Source organism: Bos grunniens, chromosome 11 (assembly GCF_055505025.1).
Source record: "Bos grunniens cultivar Pamir isolate PY7600 chromosome 11, Bosgru_T2T1.0, whole genome shotgun sequence".
NCBI classification, from domain to species: domain Eukaryota; kingdom Metazoa; phylum Chordata; class Mammalia; order Artiodactyla; family Bovidae; genus Bos; species Bos grunniens.
Window position 1 is genome coordinate 93,283,037 of NC_141175.1, and position 17,209 is coordinate 93,300,245.

Sequence of the window (17,209 nt, forward strand, 5' to 3'; positions counted from 1 at the left end):
TCCTAGAAGCTGCCTGCCAGACTATAGTCCTCAGTTTGGCTTGAATAGAACTTTTCTATTTATATTGTAGGTTGACTATTGATGACTTCCTTTGACATCACTTTGTGTAGTCAGTACGCTATCAGAAAAACCCACCTGAGGTTAAATGGAGCCTGCTTTGGACTAGCACTTAGTATCAAGCACAGACCCCTTGAGCCCCCACCACCCCAACTTTACAGCATTTTTCTGATACTTTGGTGAGTTCTTCCTGATATATGGACCTCCTTATGCTAAGTTTGATGTTCCTGTGACTTTTATTCAAGTTGTCATCTTAAATATTGGACTTTTATTGTGGTATCAGTACATTTCCTAGGTAAGAAAGACCTGGGAGGAACTGCTAGGCAGGAAAAGACTAGAAGAAATTTTTGTTATATTTCCTAGGTGAAAAGAACTTGAGGGGTATTTCCAAGCAATAAGCCTAGGGACATCCCTGGTGATCTAGGGTTTGAGACTGCATACTTCTAATGCAGGGAGCATGGGTTCAATCCCTGGTCAGGGTACTAGGATCCCACATGCCATGTGTGGGATTTAATTAATTAATTATCAATTAATTTATGAAAAAATAAATAAATATAATAAAATTATTTAAAGCTTCCCTGGTGGCTCAGATGGTAAAGAATCTGCCTATAATGCAGGAGACCTTTGTTCGATCCTTGGGTCTGGAAGTTGCCCTGGAGAAGGAAATGGCAACCCACTCCTATATTCTTGCCTGAAGAATTTCATGGACACAGGAGCCTGGTGGGCTACGGTCCATGGGGTTGCAAAGAGTCAGATATGACTGAGTGACTAACAAACAAGAAGAAACTTTGAAATGCTTTCCTTGGTGGGGAACTAGAGGTGATTTCTTACTCAGGGACCTATTCCTAGGCAAGAAAACTTTAGAGTGAAATGTGTTGGCTGACCTCTTTTTTGAATTTGGCTTAAATTGGCAAGGTTGGTATGTATATATTTTTAAGAGGCTATATGAGACTGAGTCCATTTGGGCTCTCAAGAGAAAGCATACTAGTTCCTTTAAGCCCAGAGGCATACTTGCTGCTGCTGCTGCCAAGTTGCTTCAGTCGTGTCAACTCTGTGCAAACCCAGAGACAGCAGCCCACCAGGCTCCCCCGTCCCTGGGATTCTCCAGGCAAGAACACTGGAGTGGGTTGCCTTTTCCTTCTCCAATGCATGAAAGTGAAAAGTGAAAGTGAAGTCACTCAGTTGTGTCCGACTCTTAGCGACCCCATGGACTGCAGCCTACCAGGCTCCTCTGTCCATGGGATTTTCCAGGCAAGAGTACTGGAGTGGGGTGCCATTGCCTTCTCTGAGGCGTACGTAGGCAGCTGATAATCTAGAGAAAGTGTCTGAGAATTGATCATCATAACGAGTAGTGGTCCCATAGGGAATTCCATGATGACACTTCATTTAATTTATGGTTCTCCTGGGAACACGGACATAAGAATTTGTCAGTAAGTGCTTTGAGCCCCTGTAGAGGTTTTAGACAGCTGGCAGAAGAAACTGAAATTCAAAAGAGCTGAACTGACTTGAGGGTAACACCTTGATGAGCTAAGCTCACAAGCGGCACACTTCTGATTCACTACACTGTCTTTAGAAATTGTTCAAACCTTTTAAATAAAATGAGAGTAAAAGGGAGACAGTACTTCCAAAGTCTACCATCTGCTAGATGGGCAGCCACTAGAACTCTGTCTGAGCTCATGTATGGTCCTGAACCATTACTATCAAGTATTTATCTGGCCCTAAAATGACAAATATGGGAGTTCTTCTGACATTCTGAAACTGACTGGTTTTTACATATGTGGCTAGAAAATAAAGCTGGCTTCATAAAACATCTGTGCAAGATTCTGACCTGGAGGGGACAAAATTATTTCTAGGAGGAAGCTTAAAGTTATAAGTTTTACCATGCCCTTGAAATGTAAGCATAGCTTACATCTCTTGAGACTATGGCCTTGGTTTAACCAGTAGAACCTAAAACCTAAACAAAAAAAGAGAAAAGAGGCCCTTTCAAACTCCAGCAGAGAAACTATGAGATCCCTCTGTATCTGGATGTATGTTTGTCTGTGTGTGTGTTATAGACGTGATATGTCCCTACCTTCAGATGGTATTATCAAAATTAAATTGAAAAGATCTGTATTTAAATAGCTTAAACAAGTAAGTTTTTATATAAATTCTCAGAAATATAATAGAAATTTACTAAAAGGAATTTTGGGTTCATGTGATGTGGGAAATATTCAGTATTAAAGTTAGCTTAAGTTATTGGTATAATTAATACAGACATGTCTTTACAAGTCATCAACAATAGAATAATACTTTAATTGTACCTGGGTTTATGAAAGTCAATAAACTCATGTCATCTCTGTTAGAAAAATTTTCAACAAGAAAATTAACTTGCTATGATGTATTTTCATAAATAATAAAATAGATAGAGACAAATGGATATTAGGTAGATTCTTTAAGACTAATTATGTTTCATGGTTCAGTTCAGTTCAGTTTAGTCGCGGTAAGTTTGCTTAAAAATCAGATCAGATCAGTCGCTCAGTCGTGTCCGACTCTTTGCGACCCCATGAATCACAGCACGCCAGGCCTCCCTGTCCATCACCAACTCCCGGAGTTCACTCAGACTCACGTCCATCGAGTCAGTGATGCCATCCAGCCATCTCATCTGTCGTTCCCTTCTCCTCTTGCCCTCAATCCCTCCCAGCATCAAAGTCTTTTCCAATGAGTCAACTCTTCACATGAGGTGGCCAAAGTACTGGAGTTTCAGCTTTAGCATCATTCCTTCCAAAGAAATCCCAGGGCTGATCTCCTTCAGAATGGACTGGTTGGATCTCCTTGCAGTCCAAGGGACTCTCAAGAGTCTTCTCCAACACCACAGTTCAAAGGCATCAATTCTTCGGAGCTCAGCCTTCTTCACAGTCCAACCCTCACATCCATACATGACCACAGGAAAAACCATAGCCTTGACTAGACGAACCTTTGTTGGCAAAGTAATGTCTCTGCTTTTGAATATGCTGTCTAGGTTGGTCATAACTTTCCTTCCAAGGAGTAAGAGTCTTTTAATTTCATGGCTGCAGTCACCATCTGCAGTGATTTTGGAGCCCAGAAAAATAAAGCCTGACACTGTTTCCCCATCTATTTCCCATGAAGTGATGGGACCGGATGCCATGATCTTTGTTTTCTGAATGTTGAGCTTTAAGCGAACTTTTTCACTCTCCACTTTCACTTTCATCAAGAGGCTTTTGAGTTCCTTTTCACTTCTGCCATAAGATATGCAGTGTCATCTGCATATCTCTGGTTATTGATATTTCTCCCGGCAATCTTGATTCCAGCTTGTGTTTCTTCCAGTCCAGTGTTTCTCATGATGTACTCTGCATATAAGTTAAATAAGCAGGGTGACAATATACAGCCTTGACGTTCTCCTTTTCCTATTTGGAACCAGTCTGTTGTTTCATGTCCAGTTCTAACTGTTGCTTCCTGACCTGCATACAAATTTCTCAAGAGGCAGATCAGGTGGTCTGGTATTCCCATCTCTTTCAGAATTTTCCACACTTTATTGTGCTCCACACAGTCAAAGGCTTTGGCATAGTCAATAAAGCAGAAATAGATGCTTTTCTGGAACTCTCTTGCTTTTTCCATGATCCAGCGGATGTTGGCAATTTGATCTCTGGTTCCTCTGCCTTTTCTAAAACCAGCTTGAACATCTGGAAGTTCACGGTTCACATATTGCTGAAGCCTGGCTTGGAGAATTTTGAGCATTATTTACTAGCATGTGAGATGAGTGCAATTGTGCAGTAGTTTGAGCATTCTTTGGCATTGCCTTTCTTTGGGATTGGAATGAAAACTGTCCTTTTCCAGTCCTGTGGCCAGAGCTGAGTTTTCCAAATTTTCTGGCATTATCTGGGTCATGAAGATATTTTTTGTACAGTTCTTCTGTGTATTCTTGCCATCTCTTCTTAATATCTTCTGCTTCTGTTAGGTCCGTACAATTTCTGTCCTTTATCGAGCCCATCTTTGCATGAAATGTTCCTTTAGTATCTCTGATTTTCTTGAAGAGATCCCTAGTCTTTCCCATTCTGTTGTTTTCCTCTATTTCTTTGCATTGATTGCTGAAGAAGGCTTTCTTATCTCTTCTTGCTATTCTTTGGAACTCTGCATTCAGATGTTTATGTCTTTCCTTTTCTCCTTTGCTTTTCGCTTCTCTTCTTTTCACAGCTATTTGTAAGGCCTCCCCAGACAGCCATTTTGCTTTTTTGCATTTCTTTTCCATGGGGATGGTCTTGATCCCTGTCTCCTGTACAGTGTCACAAACCTCATTCCATAGTTCATCAGGCACTCTATCTATCAGATCTAGGCCCTTAAATCTATTTCTCACTTCCACTGTATAATCATAAGGGATTTGATTTAGGTCATACCTGAATGGTCTAGTGGTTTTCCCTACTGTCTTCAGTTTCAGTCTGAATTTGGCAATAAGGAGTTCATGGTCTGAGCCACCGTCAGCTCCTGGTCTTGTTTTTGCTGACTGTATAGAGCTTCTCCATCTTTGGCTGCAAAGAATATAATCAATCTGATTTCGGTGTTGACCATCTGGTGATGTCCATGTGTAGAGTCTTCTCTTGTGTTGTTGGAAGAGGGTGTTTGCTATGACCAGTGCATTTTCTTGGCAAAACTCTATTAGTCTTTGCCCTGCTTCATTCTGTATTCCAAGGTCAAATTTGCCTGTTACTCCAGGTGTTTCTTGACTTCCTACTTTTGCATTCCAGTCCCCTATAATGAAAAGGACATCCTTTTTGGGTGTTAGTTCTAAAAGGTCTTGTAGGTCTTCATAGAACCGTTCAACTTCAGCTTCTTCAGCGTTACTGGTTGGGGCATAGACTTGGATTACTGTGATATTGAATGGTTTGCCTTGGAAACGAACACAGATCATTCTGTCGTTTTTGAGATTGCATGCAAGTACTGCATTTCGGACTCTTTTGTTGACCATGATGGCCACTCCATTTCTTCTGAGGGATTCCTGCCCACAGTAGTAGATATAATGGTCATCTGAGTTAAATTCACCCATTCCAGTCCATTTCAGTTCGCTGATTCCTAGAATGTCGACATTCATTCTTGCCATCTCTTGTTTGACCACTTCCAATTTGCCTTGATTCACGGACCTGACATTCCAGGTTCCTATGCAATATTGCTCTTTACAGCATCAGACCTTGCTTCTATCACCAGTCATAGCCACAGCTGGGTATTTTTTTTTTTTTTTGCTTTGGCTCCATCCCTTCATTCTTTCTGGAGTTATTTCTCCACTGATCTCCAGTAGCATATTGGGTACCTACTGACCTAGGGAGTTTCTCTTTCAGTATCCTATCATTTTGCCTTTTCATACTGTTCATGGGGTTCTCAAGGCAAGAGTACTGAAGTGGTTTGCCATTCCCTTCTTCAGTGGACCACATTCTGTCAGATCTCTCCACTATGACTCGCCCATCTTGGGTTGCCCAACGGGCATGGCTTAGTTTCATTGAGTTAGACAAGGCTGTGATCCTAATGTGATTAGATTGACTAGTTTTCTGTGAGTATGGTTTCAGTGTCTTTGCCCTCTGATGCCCTCTTGCAACACCTATGGTCTTACTTGGGTTTCTTTTACCTTGGGCGTGGGGTATCTCTTTACGGCTGCTCCAGCAAAGTGCAGCCATTGCTCCTTACCTTGGATGAAGGGTATCTCCTCACCGCTGCCCTTCCTGACCTTCAACGTGGGATAGCTCCTCTAGGCCCTCCTGCGCCCGCGCAGCCACGGCTCCTTGGAACTGGGGTTGCTCCTCTTGGCTGCCGCCCTTGGCCTCGGGCGTGGGGGCGTGGGGTAGCTCCCCCCGCACGCCACCGCTGGCCTAAGGCTTGGGGCATGGGGTATCCCCTCCCGGCCGCCGCCCCTGACCTCAGACGCGGGATAACTCCTCTCGTCGCAGCCCCTGACCTCGGACACAGGGTATCTCCTCTCAGCCGCCCCCCCTGACCTCGGACGCAGGGTAGCTCCTCTTGGCCATTCCTGTGCCATCCCAGTCTGGTACTCTCGGCCACTGCCCCTGACCTCGGGGCACTATTTGCTTAAAAATAGTTTATCCAAAAAAAAATAGTTTCTCCAGATTTTTGTTGAAATCTTTACTTGAAACTAGGGTTTTGCTAAATTGAGGGTGGGAATTCATTTAATGTCTATATTGTTTTTAATAAATGTGGAAACATTAATTGCTAAACAAGTCTATGTTTACCTACCTTTGTCTTTTATTAGAGAAAAACTGAAGATGTTTGGTTTATTGAAAAGACATCTTATACCACATTGAGAGAAATTTTGTTGTGAAAATATGTATGTTTCTAGAAGTTATGGAATATGTATGCAAACACGCCGATCAGGAAATGCTAATAAAACAGGCAGCTTGCAATGATTGGTTCTTGATTTTTGCTAGAGATGACACTACCCTTATGGCAGAAAGTGAAGAGGAACTCAAAAGCCTCTTGATGAAAGTGAAAGAGGAGAGTGAAAAAGTTGACTTAAAGCTCAACATTAGGAGGGCTGGGCCGCGGTTACGGCGGCTGAAGGGAGACAGCCCGGGCGGGTGGGGGGGGAAAAAAAAAAAAAAAAAGCTCAACATTAAGAAAACAAAGATCATAGCATCTGGTCCCATCACTTCATGGGAAATAGATGGGGAAACAGTGGAAACAGTGTCAGACTTCATTTTTTGGGGCTCCAAAATTACTGCAGACGGTGATTGCAGCCATGAAATTAAAAGATGCTTACTCCTTGGAAAGAAAGTTATGACCAACCTAGATAGCATATTAAAAAGCACAGACATTACTTTGCCAACAAAGGTCTGTCTAGTCAAGGCTATGGTTTTTCCAGAGGTCATGTATGGATGTGAGAATTGGACTGTGAAGAAGGCTGAGTGCTGAAAAATTGATGCTTTTGAACTGAGGTGTTGGAGAAGACGCTTGAGAGTTCGTTGGACGGCAAGGAGGTCCAACCACTCCATCCTAAAGATCAGTCCTGGGATTTCTTTGGAAGGACTGATGCTAAAGCTGAAACTCCAATACTTTGGCCACCTCATGCAAAGAGTTGACTCATTGGAAAAGACCCTGATGCTGGGAGGGATTGGGGGCAGGAGGAGAAGGGGACCACAGAGGATGAGATGGCTGGATGGCATCACTGACTTGATAGACATGAGTCTGGGTGAACTCCGGGAGTTGGTGATGGACAGGGAGGCTTGCTGTGCTGCGATTCATGGGGTTACAAAGAGTCAGACACGACTGAGTGACTGAACTGAACTGAAGGTTAAGGGTTAACAATAGTAATATAATTAAACCTACTAGAAACAATAAGAAAAATATTTCAATATTCAAGGAAAGTAGGATGTGATTCCGATAAAAGAAGATATGAGGAATGTAAATGCATTTTGTTAAGGTAAAAAGAAAGTGATTTTGTCCAGAATCTGGTTATTTCTAAATGAGAAAGAAGATAGACAAATTTAGATATGGTAGGTTGTGGGAGGTTTGTGGAAGAGGTGACCTGAGAAAGGATAGTGGTCAGGACTAGAATTTGGTTTTCTCTGTTAGGAGGACAAAGTTTTCTCAGAATATTGATCTGTTTTGATAATGGATTGTGAAAGGTCTTTTTTTTTTTTTAATACATTATAGCAATCTGTTGTCTTTCTGTATTTGCCTTTGAAATATTTTGTTGTCACTTTGCTTAAATTAATGACTAAATGTTTTTCCACGGTGACTTATTTGACTAAAGGTTTTAAAAAACCTTTTTGACATTTTGAAAAAATTTCCCATGTTCAAATTATAACTGAAGTCCTTTGGTTTAGAACTAACTTTGAAATATTTTTCTCTCCTAAACTAATCCAGCATGTTGTCATGGGAAGCATTGTCAAATAAAAAGTAACATTCAGCCTTCTTTATGTTGTTACTTCTTTATGTTGTTAGTAAATATGCAAAATAAATGTCCCAGAAATTTTTATGTGAAATTCCTGGAAGTCGTATATGTCCTAACATGAAATGTTATCTGTCATCAAAATTGAGTCTATACTAAATAAGGAAATGGCAACTCACTCCAGTATTCTTTACTGGAGAATCCCACGGACAGAGGAGCCTGATGGGCTACAGTCCATGGGGTCACAAAGACCAAAGTCATGACTGAAGCCACTTTCATTTTCGTAGAGATTGAACTCGAGCATCAGGGAAGTGCCCAGTTTGCTCACATGTGAAGGCAACAGCAAAAGAATCTTGAAGATTATGTTATGTATAAAGTCCATGCTACTGCAGCGAAAATTAACTTCTCATTGTCAGACTTTTGCCATCCTGACATCCTTGTAACATGGCAAATGTCTGCTCCTAACTCAGAGGAATTAAGATGAGTGAGGAATAGCTGTAAATTAAATAGTTGGGCCTTGGGAAACTCAAGTTGACTGCTTGGCTCTTCCTGGATTCCTGGCAAACTCCACTTTTCTTTTGATGGGTTAGAGCTTCCCCTTACAGCAAGGCTGATGCCCTCACAATGACAAAGGAACTACTGGAAAATAAATGTGTTTTCTACTTGGGGTATATCGTCCACAGTCTCCCTGGGCCAATTCTATGAGCCTTAACAAAAACCTTGCAAACTTCTTGAGATGATCACTGACATTATCACCTTCCATCATCAGGCAAGAGTAATAAAACTAAAGGAAAAATTGGGTTTAAGCAAAACAAGAATTAGTTCTATGGGTTGAATGAACTGATAAATAGAATAATAATTTTAGTGACTTTGTGATCTGAAATATTACTGGCTTTTTATCTTTCTTTTTCAGATATAAGGAAACATTTCCCCTAAGCTAATTATGAAAGTGAAAGTCGCTCAGTCGTGTCCAACTCTTTGCGACCCCATGGACTATACAATCCATGGAATTCTCCAGGCCAGAATACTGGAGTGGGTAGCGTTTCCCTTCTCCAGGGGGTCATCCCAACCCAGGGATCAAACCCAGGTCTCCCGCGTTGCAAGTAGATTCTATATGAGCTGAGCCACAAGGGAAGCCCAAGAGTAATGGAGTGGGTAGCCTCTCCCTTCTCCAGCATATCTTCCTGACTCAGGAATCAACCCCAGGTCTCCTGAATTGCAGGCAGATTCTTTACCAACTGAACTATCAGAGAAGCCCAAGCTAATTATGACTTACACCAATTTGGTAAATTAAACCTTTGTAGTCAGAATGAAAACTTTTGTCTTTCCTCTCTACCTGTTTCCACCAGAATGTGGAGTATTCTTAAGTTCATGATAATAGTTACTCGCATGAGTTTAATAAGAATTTTTTCTCCTTGTATTGATTGTTGTTGTTTAGTCACCAGGTCTGACTCTCTGTGAACCCATGGATGGCACCACGTCAGCCTTCCCTGTCCTTCACTCTCTCCCAGAGTTTGCTCTAACTTATGTCCACTAGTCAGTGATGCCACCCAACTATCTCCTCTGTCACCCTCTTCTCCTCTTGCCCTCAATCTTTTCCAGCATCAGGCTCTTTACCAATGAATCGGTCTTTGCATCATGTGGCCAAAGTATTGGAGCTTCAGTTTCAGCACCAGTCCTTCCAATGAATATTCAGGGTTGATTTCCTTTAGGATTGACTGGTTAGATCTCCTTGCTGTCCAAGGGACTCTCATGAGTCTTCTCCAGCACTATAGTTCTAAAGCGCTAGTTTTTCGGCACTCAGCCTTCTTTATGGTCCAACTCTCACATCTGGACACGTCTACTGGAAAAACCATAGCTTTGACTGTATAGACCTTTGTTGGTAAACTGATGTCTCTGCTTTTTAATACACTGTCTAGATTTGTCATCAGAGACGGCAATGGCACCCCACTCCAGCACTCTTGCCTGGAAAACCCCATGAATGGAGGAGCCTGGTGGGCCGCAGTCTATGGGGTCGCTAAGAGTCGGACAGGACTCAGCGACTTCAGTTTCACTTTTCACTTTCATGCATTGGAGAAGGAAATGGTAACCCACTCCAGTGTTCTTGCCTGGAGAATCCCAGGGATGGGGGAGCCTGGTGGGCTGCCGTCTATGGGGTCGCACAGAGTTGGACATGACTGAAGTGACTTAGCAGTAGCAGCAGATTTGCCATAGCTTTCTTTCCAAGGAGAAAGCATCTTTTAATTTCATGGCTGCAGTCACCATCTGCACTGATTTTGGAGCCCAAGAAAATAATATTTGTCATTGTTTACACTTTTTCACCATCTATTTCCTATGAAGTGATGTGACTGGAGGCCATGATCTTCGTTTTTTGAATGTTAAGTTTTAAGCCAGTTTTTTTCACTCTCTTCTTTCACCTTCATCAAGAGGCTCGTTAGCTCCTCTTTGCTTTCTGCCATTAAAGTGGTGTCATCTGCATATCTGAAGTTGTTGATATTATATTAATAGCAAGACACAACTGGAAACATTGGCTATATTACCACGGCTTTGACAAAAATGTCATATTTGGGAATATACTTGAAATAAAGTATGCTTTAATTAACAAACGTCTTAAAGAGAATAACGTGTATATTATGCCAGCTACTCTCAAATATTAAATGTCATACAGATAACTTTTGGAAAACCTGCAAAAAAAAAAAATCCATGCTTTAATACTGTGTTAAGAAAGCTTCCAGTTAACAAAGCTGTCAGTGAGATTGTTTGTGCTCCCTGGAGTTTTATCTTTGCATGTGGCTTTAGAACTGACCCACCTTCTCAGAGATGGGCACATAAATGTCTTTATGGTAAATAAAATAATTATGTTGACTGGTACATAATGCTAGCCCATCGTCTCTGTAGAAGACAATAGATGAACCTTCTTTCTCTTTTCATTATGGAGTCAAGAGATCCATTTTAGCAGAATACCAAGATAGCTGGTGGCCAAGTCTTTGGGGAATCTTGATTCTTAGTGCAGGAGTATATGTACACAGAGAGATGATTAGAAATCTATCAGTCACTTTTGGTCAAAGGACAAAAGGACAAAACTTGGCAGAGGACAGTGCAAACAACATTAGAGCACAACAGACATCCCTCAACCGCTTAGTCCAAGTAGTACTGGATAACAGGGCTGCCTTAGATTTTTTGCTGGCTAAACAAAGAGATGTTTGTGCCATTGCTCACATTTCTTGTTGCACTCATATCAACACCTGAGGAAAAGTCGGTTATACATTTAGAAAAAAAATTGCAAAAAAGCTAAAAGATGTATGGGAAACAGATCCTTTAAACAATCTGGTTAGAGTCCATCAGTAATAGGCAATTTGTTTCAGCTTGCTTTACAGAGGATTATCATCGTCATAGTATGCATTGTTATTCTTTTCCTAGCTGTCAAGGTACACGTGATATGTACTGCTCTTTGCTCTAAGCTGACTGCTAAAAGCACATGTACAATGTTGGAGCAACAATTTGATATAATTGATAATATATCTTATAAAATGTTTACCCATCATCATATACCTCTGTGTTTACTTTGTTCCATTAATCAATTACCTTCCCCAGTAATGAGAATGATTGGGTTTCCCTGGTGGCTCAGACGGTAAGGAATGTACCTGCAATGTGGGAGACCTAGGCTCGATCCCTGGGTTGGGAAGATCCCTTGGAGAAGGGAGTGACTACCCACTGCAGTATTCTGGCCTGGAGAATTCCATGGACAGAGGAGCCTGGAAGGCTACAGTCCATGGAGTTGCAGACATGACTGAGAGACTTTCACTTTCAATGAGAGTAATTCGGCAACTCTTTTCCTATAAAAAATAAAAAGAGAGGAAGTCCTAGCCCTGAGAGACCTGTGGGTAGGGAGCAACTACTCTGGCATCAAGGGACAAAGAATCTGGTCATCACTGCTTTCTGTTCAAAGATTTTGTTTGATCACAAAAGGGAAATGATGGTGGAAATATTCACATATGGAGGCATGAGGAAGCCATTCTGGCTTATCCATGAATTAACTTAAACTTTATCCTAACTAGCACAGCCTGTTTTGTGACTTATTAAACATATGTTGTACATCTGCTTTAACAGTAAGAAAAACTGGGTCTGCATTGACTAGAGTGAAACTGTCTATTTTAAAGATAAATGCCTCCTTTCCTAAGACACCAGTTCTGGTGCTTCTTGGGTGATAAGTCTTCTTTCCCAGGCAGCAGGGCTTTCCTGACTCCCTATGTGTGTGCTGACCTGTCTTTTTTGAAACTATGAAGAAATGTACTCCTATCATGGTAGATGTTTTTATTTTTTTCTGACAAGATATAAAACTTCCCCAAACCATGCTTTTCTGGAACTGTTTTTCAGAACTATCGGAGAAACTGCCTCCTGAACTGTAGGCCTCAGTTTGGCTCAGATAAAACTCTCTTTTATTATTGTTATTGTTGTCATTATTATTATAGATTGATTACTGATGATTGCTGTCACCAAGACATATCTCCAGGCATTGCCAAAAGGCTCCTGGGATGGGCATCATCTCTTCCCGGGTAAGAACTACTGTTTTATGTTGACCAGTCATCCTCGTTTGCCCTGGACTGAGATATGTCAAGGCTTTAGTGCTAAAATCAAGACGTCTGGAGGCAAACTGGGAGGATCAGCCACCCAACAAGTGGAATTTCATCTCCTGCTTAAGTGGAGGCTGTTGTGAGAGGGGCGTTGGTTGATCTCATGGTGGTTGTCCTGCCAGTCTTTGGTTTCTCTAAGTTACTTCTGTACAAGCACGTCTGCTTTTCTCCCTCCTTGTATCCTTCAAGAGGTATAGGGAAAGTGACCCACCTCAGAGAGGCTAGCGGAGTAGGAGACCAGAGAGAATGCTGGTGTGTATGTGCGTGTGTCAGAGACAGAGACAGAGAGCTGTGAGGGGCATTGGGGGGCTGGACTTTAGAGCCCATTGGTGGTGTCAGGTAGGTGATATGCATGTGTGTTTATACAGGAGTTGATGGTATAATACCAGCTCTGTACTAATTTGGCCTATGACTATGAGATAGGCACATCTCATTTGGTGCAGTATTTTAAAATATGTTTATGAGTTATTCTGACAGTTTAATCTATGGTGTTTCATGGAGAGAAACAAAAGGGAAATCTCATAAATGGTTTGTTTTAAGGATTATTTTTATTGTGCTGTTGAGAATGCATTTGCAACAGAAAAAAAAAGTTCGGTTGTTTGCCAATTTACAAAGCACTTCCCAAATACATCATCTATCCCTCAGCCTTTTGCTCTTGATGTCATTCATTTGCCCATTTACAGATGAAAATCAATGAGTTCTGAAAGTGAGAAGAGACCTGCTGGAGTCAAATGCCAGAGTTTGCATCTGAAGCACTGGACTCTGCCTCTGGTGACTCCAGACTCCTCCAGCTCTGGGAGAGTGAGCCCTCTGTTACGTGCTGAGTCTGGGTCTCTATAACTAAATGGCGAGATGGCAAGTGTGGACTTGCAGGATGTGACTCATCTCTACTGCCAACTGTGACCATGACCATGGCCCCTCTCCCTTCTCTGTCTTCAAGTAGGGGGATGAAGCAGTTGCCATGTGGGTGAGTCCTAAGACTCTCGGTCGTCTAGCACCAAGGCTGTATCCACCGTGTCTTCCTCTGTGCTCTTGGACACACGTGTTGGGGGTGTGATGAGCTGTGTATGGCTGTTTGGATTTTCCTTGATTATGTAAACTGGTGGCTTGTGCCAAGAACATTCCATTCTCCAAAGCTCTGAGCTTGGTCCCTCCCCTGGGCTGACTTCATTTCCTTTTTGGGGGAGGTGTATTTGTCAAGTTGCCGGGCAGTGAGGCAACTGGCAGTGCCTCTTGGGCGTGAGGTACCTGGAGTTCAGGGACCCCCAACCTGTTGACAATGACAGCAGATGAATTGGTTTTCTTTGTGAATGGCAAAAAGGTAAGCAGAAGCTGACTTTTCCTCTGGTTTCCCTGATCCCTGGGAGGAATGTTTGTCCTCTCTATTTTGGGTTCTCACTCACTTGTTCGCCTTCTCTCTTTCTCTTCCTTCAAAGCTATTCCTGAATTTGGGGTATCACTGGGGAGAGAAGACTTTCTCGGGTCTAGAACCCAGTCAAGATCTTCATGGGGCAGAGGAGCGATGGGGAGGGAAGAGAGAAGAGGGGTATATGTGAGCACTTCCCTCCTCCAGGCTGCCAGCCTGTAGAGATGCTGGCACCAAGCTCAGAAATGTGGACAGGGTTCTCAGTGAGATTGGAGGTCACCCACCCCACCTCTATTTTGGTGTCTAATCAAATGTATCCTAAGGCTTTTGTTGCTTTCTTTACTGAGAAAAGCAACAGGAATGTGTTTTCTTGTTAATCTCAGGGTATAACGTGTACACAGCTTTGATTCTGAAATTTCATCCATATCATTGTAACAGCTAACTTGCGTGAGGACATATACTGACATCTTGTGGCAAGTCACAATTCTTGTTTCCTAAAGGGCATGGTTCCCCCACCCCACGCTTGGTTATATGTATAAATATTGCAAACCTCTTACTTTGATAAAAATTGCCCACTTGGATCAACTTCACTGTGTGCATAGGGACCTGGGAAAAGTGGGGATGGAATGGGGCAGAGGAGGGTCTTATGACATGGGTACCAGTCCTTGCAGCACCAGAAGGGTAAGAATCTTTGCAAATTTTAAGGCAGTTGGAGAGAGCTGTAAACACATCGCATTGTCTCCCTTGTCCTCCACTTGCCCTCCCTCCTCCTGTGCTGAGGTGCTTGCTTCAGCTCCCTGATTGGGAATGAAGTGGACAGTAAAAGGGTAGCTGTGGTTGTACATTGTGAATGGCCATGTGGATTTTATGAGCGAGGACCACACCCAGGAGTCAGAGCAGTTTTGTTTCGCAATATTGGCAATTTTAAGTTGAGAAACTAGGCGACTTTGGAGGAAGTTTTCAAGAATTAAAATGCAACTAGTGCTGAAATTGTCGGGTGTGTTTGGGTGACTAGCAGGGGAATGCTGTGAGCTGCTGCAGTGTAAGGGGCTTCCAAGGTGGTCGCATTCACTTTCAGTGGTGTCAGCGGGTGGCCCTGGGGAAGGAGGTCCCCCGCGCTCTTTCGCTCTTTCGGGTGCAGAGTGGTTTCCCTGTGTTGACTTGCTTTCAGGGTTGGCCTCTGACAGCAAACCAAGAGGTAAGGCAAAGCTTCCACGTTGCTGGTTGTAAGATTTCTGCAGCCAAGAATTCCAACAATGCTGTCACACACAGCAGGTACATTGGAGAGATTAAGAAACAGTTGCTGAATAGGTCTTCTTCACGTATTACTTACACAGAGGCATCTTCCGTGGCATTTTTCTAAGTGATTTTTGTAATGGGTGAGCAGCTGGATTCAGTGACTTAACTCAAAGGTTTGATGATTTATGAAGCCATCAATTCATGTGTGACAGTGCAAGGTTCTTGCTTTGGGGATGGTTGCTGCGATGCACCAAACCTAGAAAGCAGCATTTCAAGGTCAGTCTGGTTTGTTGAAAATTGTTTCCCTGTGTATTTTATTTTCACCTTAGGAAAGCAATTTAAAAATTTTAGATGGTCTTTGTAGTAGAGCCTGAAGTCAGGTAGGTTGATTCCTCCAGTTCCATTCTTCTTTCTCAAGATCGCTTTGGCTATTCGAGGTTTTTTGTATTTCCATACAAACTGTGAAATTATTTGTTCTAGCTCTGTGAAGAATACTGTTGGTAGCTTGATAGGGATTGCATTGAATCTATAAATTGCTTTGGGTAGTATACTCATTTTCACTATATTGATTCTTCCAATCCATGAACATGGTATATTTCTCCATCTATTAGTGTCCTCTTTGATTTCTTTCACCAGTGTTTTATAGTTTTCTATATATAGGTCTTTAGTTTCTTTAGGTAGATATATTCCTAAGTATTTTATTCTGTCTGTTGCAATGGTGAATGGAATTGTTTCCTTAATTTCTCTTTCTGTTTTCTCATTATTAGTGTATAGGAATGCAAGGGATTTCTGTGTGTTGATTTTATATCCTGCAACTTTACTATAGTCATTGATTATTTCTAGTAATTAGAAAGAATACATTTGAATCAGTTCTAATGAGGTGGATGAAACTGGAGCCTATTATACAGAGTGAAGTAAGCCAGAAGGAAAAACATAAATACAGTATACTAACACATATATATGGAATTTAGAAAGATGGTAACAATAACTCTGTATACGAGACAGCAAAAGAGACACTGATGTATAGAACAGTCTTATGGACTCTGTGGGAGAGGGAGAGGGTGGGAAGATTTGGGAGAATGGCATTGAAACATGTAAAATATCATGTAGGAAACGAGTTGCCAGTCCAGGTTCGATGCACGATGCTGGATGCTTGGGGCTGGTGCACTGGACGGCCCAGAGGGTTGGTATGGGGAGGGAGGAGGGAGGAGGGTTCGGGATGGGGAACACATGTATACCTGTGGCGGATTCATTTTGATATTTGGCAAAACTAATACAATTATGTAAAGATTAAAAATAAAATAAAATTAGAAAAAAAAAAAGAAAACAAAAAAAAATAAAATAAAAATAAAAATAAAAATTTTAGATGGTCTTATGGCATCAAACCCTACCATCTCTTGAAACTTTGACTAGCTCCAGTCTCTGTGATGAATATTGGCACATTTAATTTTGTAAACACGGACTTTTGAGAATCTACTGGAAAGGTGGTGAGGCAAGGCGAGGAGAGAGGAGGTGGAAACAGTGCTGTAAACCTGGACCAACCAAGGAATTCCCAGTCAATAGAGGCGGCTGTTTCTTCGCGATTCTATTCTCAAGGTGGTCTAGATCTCTCTTTACCAGACACTGTGCAAGGAGGTTACCAAAGAAGCTGATGGAACCTGCTGACTCACTCTTAAATGTGCACTTCCTCCTCTTCCTGTTTCAGACCACTGTCTAGGACTCTTGCCTTCACTCACTGTGATCCTGGAGAGGGTGTAAGATACAAATGATCAAATACCTCCAGAGCCTTCTGTGGTGGTGACAGGCCTTGGTGACTATGGCTTCCACTTTCTCTGATTTGAAGTCAGAGTCAAAGGGAAAGAGTTGCCCAGTATTTTGGTATCACTGTAGTGACCATGCTTTTGGCGGGAATCCTTTTTTTTTTTTTTTTATGTATTTTTAATAGGAGGATAATTGCTTTACAATGTTGTGTTGGTTTCTGCTGTATGACAATGTGAATCAGCTATAAGTATGCATATATCCCCT

The 17,209-nt window shown here is 42.0% G+C and overlaps 1 protein-coding gene across 12 annotated transcripts in view; it reads left to right on the forward strand.

Moving 5' to 3' along the window:
* The first annotated feature begins 13,774 nt into the window (after nt 1-13,774).
* The window catches only part of XDH (xanthine dehydrogenase), a 61,025-nt gene continuing 57,590 nt past the window's right edge, over nt 13,775-17,209 (forward strand). For 10 of the 12 annotated variants that reach the window (XM_086327587.1, XM_086327570.1, XM_086327572.1 and 7 more), the window contains exon 1: nt 13,775-13,900. Coding sequence is in view for 8 of the 12 variants with exons in the window: in XM_086327570.1 (XP_086183696.1) it covers nt 13,859-13,900 (42 nt within the window). In the remaining 4 variants the exon portion in view is untranslated. Of the gene's footprint in view, nt 13,901-14,940; nt 15,144-17,209 lie in introns of those variants that run through there. The other 2 variants (XM_086327576.1, XM_086327577.1) reach the window with 2 other exon arrangements.